The sequence below is a fragment of the Achroia grisella genome, unplaced genomic scaffold, assembly GCF_030625045.1.
Source record: "Achroia grisella isolate CSIRO2021 unplaced genomic scaffold, CSIRO_AGI_Agris_v1 utg786, whole genome shotgun sequence".
In the NCBI taxonomy this organism is placed as follows: domain Eukaryota; kingdom Metazoa; phylum Arthropoda; class Insecta; order Lepidoptera; family Pyralidae; genus Achroia; species Achroia grisella.
The window spans coordinates 212984-226731 of record NW_026713025.1 but is presented as its reverse complement, the minus strand read 5'-3'; the positions used below and the strand labels follow the sequence as shown (position 1 = coordinate 226731).

At 35.5% G+C, this 13748-nt stretch overlaps 2 protein-coding genes across 2 annotated transcripts; one reads left to right on the top strand and one right to left on the bottom strand.

Moving 5' to 3' along the window:
* Positions 1–2107: 2107 nt before the first annotated feature.
* LOC131851587 (uncharacterized) lies at positions 2108–6139 on the top strand. Its single transcript, XM_059202099.1, has 2 exons — positions 2108–4651; positions 5657–6139. Exons 1-2 carry the CDS (start codon positions 2108–2110, stop codon positions 6137–6139), a joined length of 3027 nt encoding a protein of 1008 aa, XP_059058082.1.
* A 1562-nt stretch (positions 6140–7701) lies between these two features.
* On the bottom strand, positions 7702–10756 carry LOC131851586 (uncharacterized protein K02A2.6-like). The gene is made up of 4 exons (XM_059202098.1): positions 9733–10756; positions 8782–9519; positions 8129–8259; positions 7702–7806 (listed from the first exon to the last, which is right to left on the bottom strand). Exons 1-4 carry the CDS (start codon positions 10754–10756, stop codon positions 7702–7704), a joined length of 1998 nt encoding a protein of 665 aa, XP_059058081.1.
* Between the last annotated feature and the right edge of the window lie 2992 nt (positions 10757–13748).

Genomic DNA, 13748 nt, shown 5'->3' with positions numbered 1-13748 from the left:
CGTAGCGTTGTACGGTTTTTATTTATGTACCCGCATATTTTTTGATAAACTCGTTTGCGTATAGTTCATGTCTCATTATCTCTGCATTTCAAAATAGTCTGGTATATAAGTGTATTCATTGTTTATTGTATTTGCAAAATTAATTGTATTATACTGCACCGCATTACGTTGTATGGGTTGTTTCGTGTTCGATTATAATTATTTCTCACCCCGCATCGACTCGAACCTCCTACTACTGCGTAATTGAATCGCTTATGTACCTACTGAGTTAGTAAATGTATTTAATTTGAAATAATTCAGATATGTATTTGGGCACATAATTATAGTATGTATATATATATATATATAATCATAGCCGTGATTACTTATTGTATTAGTACGCGGTTTGATAAATTGAATTTACTAGATTACATATTTAGGGTTTATCTATCTTTATATCTTCACGCTTAGGCCCATAAGGGGTAGGCAGAGATTATCTAATATAAATATTTAAATTTGGTTGTTTACCAATATTCGCAGTATAGTCTTATACTTAACCTCATATATAGGTCAAGGTTATACTGATAACTTGCAGGTGTCAGTCCGCGCGAATTTATGCAATATTTTTATAGTTGCATTTCTATTGTACAAATATTAAATGAATGTACCTACCGCTATAATTGTATCTAACTATTGTTTATAACAGTTAACTGTTGGTTAGATACAACTAACCGTTTGTTTTTGCATAAATACCTAATAGTAGGTTTATTGTAATTAATTTCTTAATATATTCACGCCTCTTTCTACTTGGGATTGGCAGAGTTTGGGTATAACATTTAGTACTATTGTTTATCTTATTTCCTAATATTGTATATCGATATAGTATATTATTGGAACATGGCTCAGGTTAATAAAATGGATATTAAGAAAAATCTTAAATTATCTGAAGCAAAACGTGCTCTTCTCTTTAGTCAGGTTCAATCTATATATCAATCGTCATCCAAATTAACGACAGATCGGACTACGGAGATCTTTTTAGTGAAAGCTCGTGAAGTAGACCACATACGATCGGAGTATGTGGATATCATCGATAAAATTAATTTATTGAATTTAGAATTAAATGACGATTACGTTGTAAATTATCAATACGTGAATGCGTTCGATGATATTTACTATCCAATTAAAACGGTTCTTGCGTCTTTAGAGAACATAACTCCACAATCTATCCCGAGCCACGAACCTAAACACGAAATAGATATTCCCCGCGTAATTTTACCCATGTTTGATGGGGAAATTTACAATTTTCCATTTTTTTATGAAACTTTCAAACGTTTAATTCATGAAAATAAAAGATTAACAGATTCTGAACGTATTCACCATTTGATGGGACACTTGTCCGGCCGTGCTAGGAACGTGTGTGCCGGTCTAGTGCCATGCGCTGAGAATTATACGGTCGTATGGAACGCCCTTATTGATAAATATCACGATAAGCGCGCGTTGGCAACGTCGTATTTAAATCAATTATTTTCTATGAAACCTCTTAACGGTCCTTCGGCAGTAAATTTAGAACGAACCATAGATAAATTCGCATCTTTAATCGCTGCATTAAAGCAGCTTAATATAAATGATCTGAGTGATTTTATTTTTGTCCATTTGGGATTAAAATTACTAGATTCTGATACCGCTAAATGTTTCGAAAATTCCATTCGTAGTTCAGAAGTACCTGACTATGATGAGTTTGTGAAATTTATCCGCGAGCATGTAAAAATATTACATCGTATCAATAACCGCACTGGTTCCGTCGGCGGGTCCGCCGCGACGGCGCCAGCTGCGAGCGCGCGCGCGCCCGCCCGCTGCTGCTGTTCGCCCGCCTCGCGCTTATTTAGCAGCAACTACTGCAGCTCCCGCACCCGTTTGTATGTCTGCGTCCGCGTTACCGGCTTCGTGTGATTTATGCAGGGAACCCTCGCCCTCGAAACTACATCTTTATAAATGCAAGCAATTTCTTGCACTCGCGCCTATTGATAGGTTTAAATTTATAAAAAGTAATCATTGCTGTGGCAACTGTTTAAGTCCACTGCATTCTACGTTGAAATGTAATTCAAAATCTTGTTGTAGTAAGTGCAATATGAAACATCATACGTTACTTCATTTTGGTAAGGACCAGTCGCAAGAGTCGCAACTAATCGATTCTACTGCTAATGTAGCATTAGTTGATGAGGACGAAAACCCGTCCTTTGATGACATTTCTGTACCTAACGTCGCCATTTGTAGTTTGTCAACTCAAGGAGTCATGTCGCCACGTGCCGTGCGTGCCTCGACAGAAGTGTTGGCTACTGCAAAGGTATATGCCATTGGTCGCGACGGTCGTGACGTCACAATTAGGTGTCTGTTAGACCCTGGTTCCCAAAAACATTATGTTACGGCTAGATGTTGTTCTAAATTAGGTCTCAATGTTAACCGTAGCGCACCTGTCGTTGTTAAAGGCATAGGTGGCGCTTCTCAAGTAATTAAGGGATCTGTAAATATGACTTTCAAATCACGGTTTAACACTAAATTTCAGTTTAATATTCAACCGCTAGTGTTAAACCAAATTACTTGTTCTCTCCCTACATGCCCTGTAGACGCAATTAATTTCGAGAATTTTAGAAATATCCCACTGGCTGATGACTCGTGGGACACACCGGGTGAAATTGATTTATTAATCGGTGTTAATTTGTTCGCAAGGATGTTATTGTCTGGTAAGGTAGTGAATCCTCCAGGCACGCCCGATGCCCTCGAGACTGTGTTGGGATATATCGTGCTCGGGGAAGCGCCTACGCTTGCGCAATCCCCGCGTTCATTAGCGTTGTGTACTACCGCTTCTTGTCAAATTGAGGCGTTAGTTAGAAAATTTTGGGAAATTGAGGAGGTAGAATCCAAATCTATTCTTAATGTAGATGATAAACATTGCGAGGAATTTTATACTGCCACGACTACTCGTGATTCAGCAGGCAAATATAAAGTGGCATTGCCATTTAAATGTAGCCCCGACTTACTTGGTAACTCCTTTGACGTCGCAAAACGCAGATTTTTATATTTGGAGCGAAAATTTATTGCACAACCTCAATTAAAGCTTTTATATGATGACGTTATACAGGATTATATAAATAAATTGTATTTGTCGCCGGTGCATAGTGCACAGGAACGAAGTGATCGCTGTTATTACATTCCACACCACGCTGTAGTGCGTGCAGATAAAAGTAGTACGAAGGTGAGACCCGTGCTAGACGCCAGTGCGAAGTCGAATAATGGATTGTCTTTAAACGATGTCCTGCACAGTGGTCCCAACTTACAAAGGGATCTTTTAACTATATTATTAAACTTACGTCTTTTTCCAATTGCCTTATCGGCTGATGTAAAACAAATGTATTTGAGAATAGAGGTACGTAAGGAAGATCGTTGCTTCCAACGTATCTTATATCGTTTTCGCCCTGACAATCCTGTTCAAATTTATGAATTTAATAGTGTTGCCTTTGGGCTTCGGTGTAGTCCATATTTGGCATTGCGCACCATAGCTCAACTTGCAATTGATGATGGCGCTCGCTTTCCTTTAGCTAAGGAAATCGTAAACAGAGATTTGTATATGGATGACATAGTAACTTCTATTATGAATCCTGAGTATGCTATAAATGCATCTCAAGAATTAATAGCATTATTTGCGGCAGGAGATTTCCAACTGGTTAAGTGGTCTAGTAACTGCAAGGAAGTTCTGTACAAAATTCCAGAAGATTATCGACTGTCACAACATGTAGAATTTGATAAAAATGATGTTTTAAAAATTTTGGGGCTCTGTTGGGACCCTAGTAATGATGTTTTCACATTCAATGTTATCCCAGACGAACGACCTTGTACTAAAAGAAATATATTATCTTCAGTCGCTCGTTTATTTGATGTTTTGGGTTTGGTAGCCCCGGTAATCCTATACGCAAAGCTTCTGATAAAAGAGTTATGGATTCTAAAGGTGGACTGGGATGCAACACCTCCTCCACATATAATAAAGTGTTGGTCTCAGTTCCAAACGGAACTACCGCTTATTTCGAAGTTATATTTTCCTCGTCACCTAGGGGTCGTAGATCAATGCACCGTCACTATTTTAGGTTTCGCCGATGCTAGTCAGAAGGCTTACGGTGGGGTAGTTTACGTTCATGTAACACATGCACAAGGTTCAAACCAAATATCTTTGGTTTGTGCGAAATCAAAGGTTGCGCCCTTAAAGGTAATTTCGCTTGCTCGCCTTGAGCTTTGCGCTGCTGTAATTCTATCCCAGCTGATTAAACGTGTCTATGAAACTTATTCAGCTAGGTACCCTATAGATGCAATTTATGCATTTTCGGACTCCACAGTTGCATTAAACTGGATTCATTCATCGCCTCATAGGTGGCATACTTTTGTAGCCAATCGGGTTACGAAAATTCAGGATAATTTACAACCTGAACATTTTTATCATATAAAGGGCAGTGAGAACCCTAGCGATTGCCTCTCACGGGGGTTAACGCCAGCTCAATTATTGAGTCATCCACTTTGGCTCCATGGTCCCCTATGGGCCTCGTCTTCAAGGGATAATTGGCCTGTTAAACCCTTCACTGTGATTGCTAACGTAGACATACCTGAATTGAAACCGGTCTCAATGGTAATAGTTACGTCTATTGAACCCTTTCTATGCGAACTTTCACACAGGTTTTCATTTTGGTCTAAATTTATACGCGTTGCCTGTTATATTTTTAAATTTATTAAAAAATTACCGCTAGGCCCTATCACTAGTTCTGACTTAGAATTTGCAGAAAACGAAGTGTTTCGTCAAGTGCAATTAAAATATTTTGGTGATGAATTTCAGAATTTGAGTAATGACAAGCCATGCTCAAATCGCATCGGTAAATTGAATCCATTTTTAAATAATAATATTATTCGTGTTGGTGGACGCTTAGCTAATTCAAATGAAACATATGATTACAAACATCCCATTCTGCTACCCGGAAGGGATCACATTATTGAACTTCTTGTATCTTATCATCATATTAGAAATTTGCATACTGGTACAGCACTTTTAATGTCAATTTTACGAACAAAGTATTGGATTTTGGCTGCCAGACGTATAATTCGGTCTGTGCTATCTAAATGTAATGTATGTTTTCGGTTTAAACCTCGTTCAACCTATCCGATTATGGGAAACTTACCAGAGGCTAGGGTGAGAGAAACGCAAAAGGCATTTCTCCATACTGGAAGTGACTTTGCAGGGCCTTTTTATGTAACCCCGTACCGTGGTCGTGGTATAAAAAGTTGTAAGGCTTACGTATGTTTGTTTACTTGTTTAACTACGCGTTGCGTTCATATTGAATTGACGAGCGAGATGAGCACGGTTTGTTTTTTAGCTGCATTCAAGCGTTTTCTTTCACGACGTGGTCCTGTACAATGCATGTATTCGGATCACGGGACAAATTATATTGGCGCTAGGTCGTATTTGCGTGAACTTTATACTTTTCTCACAAATGAATATGACGGACAGTTTAAGCAAGAGCTTGCAGAAAATAGGATACAATGGAAGCTCATTCCACCAAATGCTCCTCATTTCGGCGGATGCTGGGAGAGTAATATCAAATGCCTTAAATCTAATTTATATAAAGTTATTGGGTCACAGATTTTGACGTATGAAGAACTCTCAACCGTACTCACTCAAATAGAGTGTTTATTAAATTCACGGCCTTTAACTGTTTTAAGTTCTGATCCATCAGAGCTGGAGGCTTTGACTCCTGCGCATTTTTTAAATACTTCTCCGCTTAAAATGCTTCCCGCATTGGAACGATTAGAAGCCTCTCCTAATCTTCTTAAGAGATACGAACTTCTTGATCAACTTATTAGGTCTTTTTGGAAGCGTTGGCGTGGAGAATACTTACATACTTTGCAAGTTAGGCAGAAGTGGAACACTCCTGCTTTCCCTGTGCGTGAAGGTATGGTAGTTGTTGTAATGCAGGATAATGTTTTGCCATTACAATGGCCCCTTGGGCTTATTGTTGGAATTTATAAGGGCAAGGATAATGTAATACGTGTAGCTCAAGTGAAAACAAAGGCTGGTATTTTACAAAGGCCGGTGGTAAAACTGTGTCCGTTACCATCACAATAGCTATGACAAGCACAACATTAGGATTTAAGGTTTAATTTTATTTTATTACTTATTATTGCTAAGTTTTCTTTATACTATATTGTTAAGTTTATATTTATAATAAGGTTCAATTATCGCGAAACTGTCAATTTTGGTACTAGTTTTTACCTTTCTTCTTTGAAAGGGGTCCTTTCAAGGGCGGGGGAATGGTTACGCCATTTATAACATTTTTATTGTTAACAATTATATATATTGTTATTATTATTTCGCTGGTCTGTTGTATTTGCAGTCAAGGTTTGTATATTTGTAATTTAGCGGGTAAGTATGTACCTGTAAAGTGGCGCCTCTGTCGCGTCACTGCGAGTGCAATTGTGCATCTATTCACTTCGAAAACTCTCTGATTTGTACAATCAACCGCCGTGCACGCTGCTAAAAGTTAATCTCGAATTTGGACAATATTTTTGTGTTTTGTGCTTATATCATTGTGATCTGTGCGACAGCCGTTTAGAGGTGGTCTCCAGGAGTACGAGCCCAATATATTGCAGGTAACAAGCCTTGAATGTTTTAATCAGTCAGCGAATTAACATCATATTTCTGAACCAGCGACCGCGCCCTACCGCATGGTGGTGAAACCTTATTTGCTATATTTTTCCGCAATTTCCCACCACTCCCCCCTTATAAATTTAATCGCTGGGGTTGTTTAACCACTCTGTGTGACCTTCTGACTGTAACCCCATTACCTGTATTAACAAGAGGGCTACTAGGAACAACAGACTGAAGAGCCTCAATCACAGTCTCATCAGTTTGAGGAAATTTAAGCTCTACCTGTCTGCGAATTGTTTCATGATCATAATAATTATCACTGCAACTAATTATATCATTACCACTTACAGTATTTTTAATTAAACTATCATCTTGATCCTGGGAAGAACAACTTATAATTTGATCTATATGTCTCCTCCAAACTAAATTTTCATTAATTACTTTGCAAAGATATGTTCTTCTTCCAAGGACTTCCTCAATTACAGCTTTTACAAATATTTTCTTATTTGGATGTCTATAATCTCGACAATAAACTCTGTCTCCCTCTTTAAACGTTATTTCTCTTTTTCCTCCACCATTTATATTACTAACTTTCCCTTTACAATTTTTATTACTTAACAAATCAAATCTGGTTCTTAATTTCCTTTGAAACATTAATGTTGCTGGAGCACTGCCTGTAGTACTATGTATAGAGTTTCTATAGTGAAATAAATATCGATTCATTAATGTTTCAAAAGTTACATTATTTTTTTCTTTCAGTGTCTTTAGCAATCCTGACTTAAAACTTCTTACAGCGTTTTCGGCAAGACCATTTGTAGCAGGATGAAATGGAGGTGATGTTTGGTGTCTTACTCCATTTTTATATAAGAATTCTGAAAATTCCTTACTACAAAAGGTTGCTGCGTTATCAGTTACAACCATTTTTGGCAAACCATACCTACTAAAACATTCTCTGAATTTTTCCACTGTTAATCTAGCTTCTAAATTTTTCATTATAAATGTTTCTGGCCATTTTGTATAAGAATCAATGATAATTAATATTATTTTGCCATCAATAGGCCCAAGAAAATCTGCATGAACTCTTTCATAGGGATAGCTACAACTTGGCCATGAAATGACATTTGACTTTGGTGGTTCTGGTCGAGCTGACAAACAAATATCACATGTTTTAACTACATTTTCAATACAACTATCTAGTCCCGGCCACCAAAAGTAAGATCTGGCATTGGTTTTCATTTTAACTATTCCTTCATGAGTTGAATGTAACTCCTTAAGTAAACTTGATCTTAATTTATCAGGGACAACTACCCTATAACCCCACATAATTATATTTTGATCTAGGTATAATTCATCCTTTCTTTGGAAATATGGTTTAATATATTCATTTATTACTTTCTTTGGGAATCCGTATCTTATCATATTAAAAACAGAACTTAATATTGGATCTTTTCTGGTCTCTGATCTAACCATGTTTAAGTCAATAACATTTTGTTGTTCTACAAAATTAATGTAATCACACTCTTTTAAATTTATTTCATTTTCACTAAAAGAACTAACAGGCAATCTGGACATACAATCAGCCATTACATTTTCAGAGCCTTTAATATGTTTAAAAATATAATCAAAATTAGCTAAGTATAGAGACCATCGTTGTAGTCTGCCAGCAGCCATTTGAGGCAAACTTTTGTTTTCCCCAAACAGTGCTAACAAAGGTTTGTGATCTGATTGTAGTTCAAATTGTGTACCTACCAGATATTGATAAAATGTTTTTACTGCCCAATAAATGGCTAAAGCCTCCTTGTGAATCATTGAATAATTATTTTCTGTTGGCTTATAAACCCTAGAAATGAAACTTATTGGCCTATTAGAACCATCTGGCATGACATGGCTAAGCACCGCTCCTATGCCATTTTGTGAAGCATCACAAGACAATTTCAAAGGTAATTTTCTATTAAAATGAACTAAAATATTTTCTGAAACAATCTCCTTTTTAATTAATTTAAAACTGTCATCACAATCTTTAGACCATATAAATTTGGCATCTTTTTGCAAAAGCTTATACAGTGGTTTCAATTTAACTGACAAATGCGGAATAAATTTTGAATAATAATTGACCATACCAATCCAAGCACGGACTTCTGTGACAGTACTTGGTGGTGGTGCATAAATTATGCCATTTAATTTAGAATTATCCTTCCTTAAACCCTCTTTTGAAATTATGTGGCCTAAATACTTGACCTCTTTCTCAAAAAATAGGCATTTTGATTTGTTTAATCGAATACCAACCTTTTGAAATCGTCTTAAAACTTCTTCTAAATTTTGCAAATGTTCCTCATCATTTGCCCCTGTAACTATAGTATCATCAATAAAATTTATAACTCCTTTTGCGCCTAACAAAACTTTTTCCAATTTTGCCTGAAAAATCGCACTGGCAGGCTTAGTGCCATATGGTAGCCTATTCAATCTGTAAATACCCCTGGGTGTAGACCATGCCAGAAGGTTTCCTGTCTCATTATCACATATCAAATGATTGAATGCATTGCGTAAATCTAACTTAGAGAATTTATCACCCCCCTGTAAAGCTGCAAAAATGTCCTCAATACGAGGTAGAGGATGGTTAACATCTTTTAAATATTTATTTATTGTTATTTTATAATTCGCACAAAGTCTTAATTGACCATTTTCTTTCATAACAGGAACTAACGGTGTTTCTTCTCTCTCCTTTTCTAATTTCAATAACTCCTCATCTATTTTGTCCTTGTAAGCATATGGAATGGGCCTAGGTTTGTGAAATACTGGTTTAACCTTTTCATCTAATAATTCTAATTTAATTATTTCTCCTTCAATTTCACCTAAGCCTGGTTTGAAAACCTCATAATATTTTTGCAATACATAATCTAAGTTACTCAACTTTACATTTTCAACAATATTTAATGGAATACAATTTTTAATATTTAATTTAAATTTTTCAATTAAATCCCTTCCAAATAAACATTTACTACCATTTTTTACAACTAGTAATTCACAATTCAATGTTTTGTTATTATATTTTAATGGCACAAAAATCTTACCTATAGGTTTAACTACTTCACCATTATATGTCTTCAACTCACAGTTGACAGCTTGACATTGAAAGTTTGTAAAGCACCTGTTGTAAACACTATCCGGAATACAAGAGACAGCCGCACCGGTGTCCTGTTCCATCTTAACTGCTTTTGAGCCGATTATACACTCAATGCTGTATGGAGAAATATAATTTAATTGTGGCACCGTGTCCATTTCCATAGTAAAAATGCTAACCGAACCATTCTCCTCTTCTTTATCTTGCATTTCCACTGTGTGCGCAGTGTGAGTAGTCTTGCTTTTACATATTGCTGCTAAATGCCCTATCTTCCCACACAATTTACATTTATAGGTCTTATATTTGCATCTTGCAAAAGAGTGATTTGACTTTCCACAGTGAATGCATTTTAAAATAGTTTCCTTAGATGAGTCCTTAGCCTTATCTGGATCATATTTTGAAATTTTAGAATATTGAGGTTTCTTGACTACTTGCACCTTGTTTACAAAACTCTTTTGCCTCTCTTGTAACACTGACTCTTTGGCTAAAGCAATTTCTAATAATTCTGACACATTCCGTGTCGTGGATTCCTCACATAATCTTTCAAAAATTGGACCAAATCTAATACCTGTAACAAATTTGTCCTTGACTCTGTCTTCAAATGTTTTGCCGAAATCACAATCAGCTGCCATTTCTCTTACCCTTGTGTACCACGTCGAAATGTTTTCGTTGTCGTTTTTTGATATTTTGTCGAATAGTGTTCTAGTTCTATAGTAAGAAACTCTTTGTCTAAAGCGTAATTTTAGAGCTTCGCATAGCTCTTTATAGGCTTTTTCTTTTGGTAGCGTAGGGTGAAATATACTTTTTAACGTTTTGTATGTCTTTTCATCCAAAGACATGAGCAATACTGAAACTTGCTTCGTTTGTTCCACTGCATATGCCACCATGTATTGGTCCATACGTTCTAAAAAACAGTCAATATCATCTCCTTCTTCAAAATACTTGATTTGCGAGGTATTTGTTCTCGTCGCCATTTTTGTAGTGTCCGGGCCGTCCGTGACACCTTGTGAATAAAATACAATTTCAAAATCAAATAGCCTTTTATATTTCTAAAAAAAACACACCATTTTAACCGTTTTACAAAATTCCTATTTTTTGGTTCTTCCATAGATATCTTTTATTTTTACCATAGACAAATTACTTGTCTATTATAAAATAGACAAGTATACAATATTTTTAATATATATCAAATAACATTCAATTAATGAATTACTTACTGACAAATAACGGCCAGTAATGTGATTGTGATGTATTTAAGTAAAATATTTACAATTAATTAAATATTGACATTCTGTTATAATGTTTTTAAAGTAAGAAGTTATGATGTATGACTACTGTTTATAATTTATAATGCTTGGATTACATAATTAATATTTGTAGGCTGGAAATAGCAGAATATGATGAAACATACATCTAAATATATAACTCAAAGGTGACTGACTGACATAGTGATCTATCAACGCACAGCCCAAACCACTGGACGGATCGGACTGAAATTTGGCATGCAGGTAGATGTTATGACGTAGGCATCCGCTAAGAAAGGATTTTGATAAATTCCACCCCTAAGGGGATAAATTAACGCGAGCGAAGCCGCGGGTATAATTACCACCATTGTACATACCATATACCTGACAAATAAATATATTATTATTATTACTATTTATGTATATATTAGTTTTATACTTTGTAGGTAATAAGATATTTGTAAGTAATAGGTGGCTTGTAGAATTTAAGACAAACAGATTTTGTTGAAGGCATTCCGAAATATAACAGATAAGTGAACGGTTGCTTTATTATTTATCTCCGTATCTCGCAGTAACCGACCGTCACATTAATTACAGTTTCAATTCTATATTAAAATACAATATACTATTCAGTTTGAGTGGATGTGATTGTGTATTGGACAAACTGTATGATTTCTATTAAAACTGGTGAAGGTTTATTATGGACTGTATATTTTATATTAATAATTTTAATTCAAATAGAAAATGCGGTCGCCGGTCGCTGGTAGTAATAGACATATTAATATTTCATAATTGACAATAAAAATGGAACTAAGCATAAAATATTAAAAGTGTGTGTATAAAAAATAAATTGTCATATAAATAGTTTTATTACTATGGAGTAACAAATATTTTATACAAAATATGCTGCAAGTAAGACATAATAGTATAATTCTGAAGAGTTTATGATAAAATTGTTAATTTCTAGTATTATCTTATGGTGATATTTATATATTGACGGCCTCGGTAGTTCATCGGTTTAGCACACCGCTTTACTTCCGATGGTCGCGGGTTCGATTCCTCGCACGGCACAAACATTTGTATTCATGAGTATGATTGTTTGTGTCGGTCTGGGTGTTTTCTATGTATAATATCTATTTATTTACAAAACAAAATCTAAGTATTTATATCATTTGTTAGTATATATGTAATGTATAAGACGATCTCTGCTTACCGTGTGTTGCTGGCAGCTTGTCTACCATCTGTTTTTTATATCTCATTATTGACTAATTGTTGTTAATTTGTTCGCTGTAAGCCCTTTTGGGAAATATATACATTTATCGCTATTATGAAATATTTTTATTAAGATAGTCGTTGTGTCCTCGCTCCAGTCACAGCGTGAGACTAGATGGCGCTGTGTGAATTGTCCAGGATTATTTATTTATTATGATTATTAATACCAACTAAGTAATTATGTCCACACAACATCTGGAACGTTAAGAGCTCATTAAGTACATGAAGTGAGGTTCAGTTGGGGCCGGATTAAGTTAATGGTTGTCGCGCGAGATGTTTTCATTAACTCGCACAGATATCCAATTTCCTGTTGTTGTTAGACTAATTTTAAATGACAAATTAATAAATTGCTTTCAAGTTCTAAAGGCAGACAGTTAATTATAGTGACGGTTCGAGATGAAGCGAAATCCTAATAAATAGAGACAGTTCACAAGTAGCCAAGGAGCCCGTTTTAATGGGCCGACTTTAGGAAACACGCCACCAATCAAGACTGCGACACTCCACGGCGACTCTTGTCCTCCCGCCACAATTCAATATATCTGATTTGTTTCTACATCGTGAAATAATGTTAAACTTTTGTTAATTTGCAAAGGCAATGAGAAAAAATTGATATTTATATAGATATTGTGAAATATATATATAGTTATGTATATACATCCTATTAATATTATAAACGCGAAAGTTTACAAGTATCGATGCTTGTTACTCTTTCAAGCAGACAGACACTACTGAACGGATTTTGATGAAACTTTACAGTGACATAGTTTATGTATACAGCAGAATAACACATAAAAAAATTCACGTAGGTGAAACCGCGTGCACAGAGCTAGTATTATTTATTTATTTATTTATATAACTTTAATGCACACAGTACAAAAGTAACAGTACATTTGGCGGACTTAACACCATGCGGTATTTTCTACCAGTCAACCATAGGCAGTACAGAGAAATATTGTTGGCGGTGCAAAGATAATCAACATACATACAAAATACTTACATATTTTCAGATACATATAGTATTGTACTACATGTATCTGAAAATATGTAAGTATTCAATTTTTGTATATACGTACTGTACAGGTTGGTTAGTGTCAGTAGTTGTTCCTTATTCCTCTAGTTTGTTAATAACATCAGGCGTCGGTTTATCATTCCTACTGTTGCTGGCAGCTCGTCTAACATTCTTTTTATAAACTTTATATTGTTGATATCTCTTTTTTATATATATATGTGGGTCCTTTTGGGAAATATATCACTACTATTGTGATTTTCAATAAAATAATGGTCGTGTTCCCGTCGTGCTCCCGTCGTGCTCCCGCTCCAGTCACAACTACCTTCAAGCAACTCCCGGCCACATCGCGCAGCTACTTTGACAATAATACAATAACAATTGCAGAGTTACAGTATCAATTTCAAGTTTGTAGATACATAGTTACACGATAATTTGTTAATG

Bases quoted from the DNA above. Each gene is read 5' to 3' on its own strand.
- LOC131851586 (XM_059202098.1), bottom strand. From the start codon at position 10,756: ATGGCGACGAGAACAAATACCTCGCAAATCAAGTATTTTGAAGAAGGA. The intron at 8,260-8,781 runs GTATGGTCAATT...AACATATTAAAG, and splicing joins AGAAGTCCGTGCTTGGATTG to GCTCTGAAAATGTAATGGCT. The intron at 7,807-8,128 runs GTTAGATCAGAG...TTTGTTTGTCAG, and splicing joins ATGTTATTGACTTAAACATG to CTCGACCAGAACCACCAAAG.
- LOC131851587 (XM_059202099.1), top strand. From the start codon at position 2,108: ATGAAACATCATACGTTACTTCATTTTGGTAAGGACCAGTCGCAAGAG. The intron at 4,652-5,656 runs GTAATAGTTACG...ATTGGGTCACAG, and splicing joins AATTGAAACCGGTCTCAATG to ATTTTGACGTATGAAGAACT.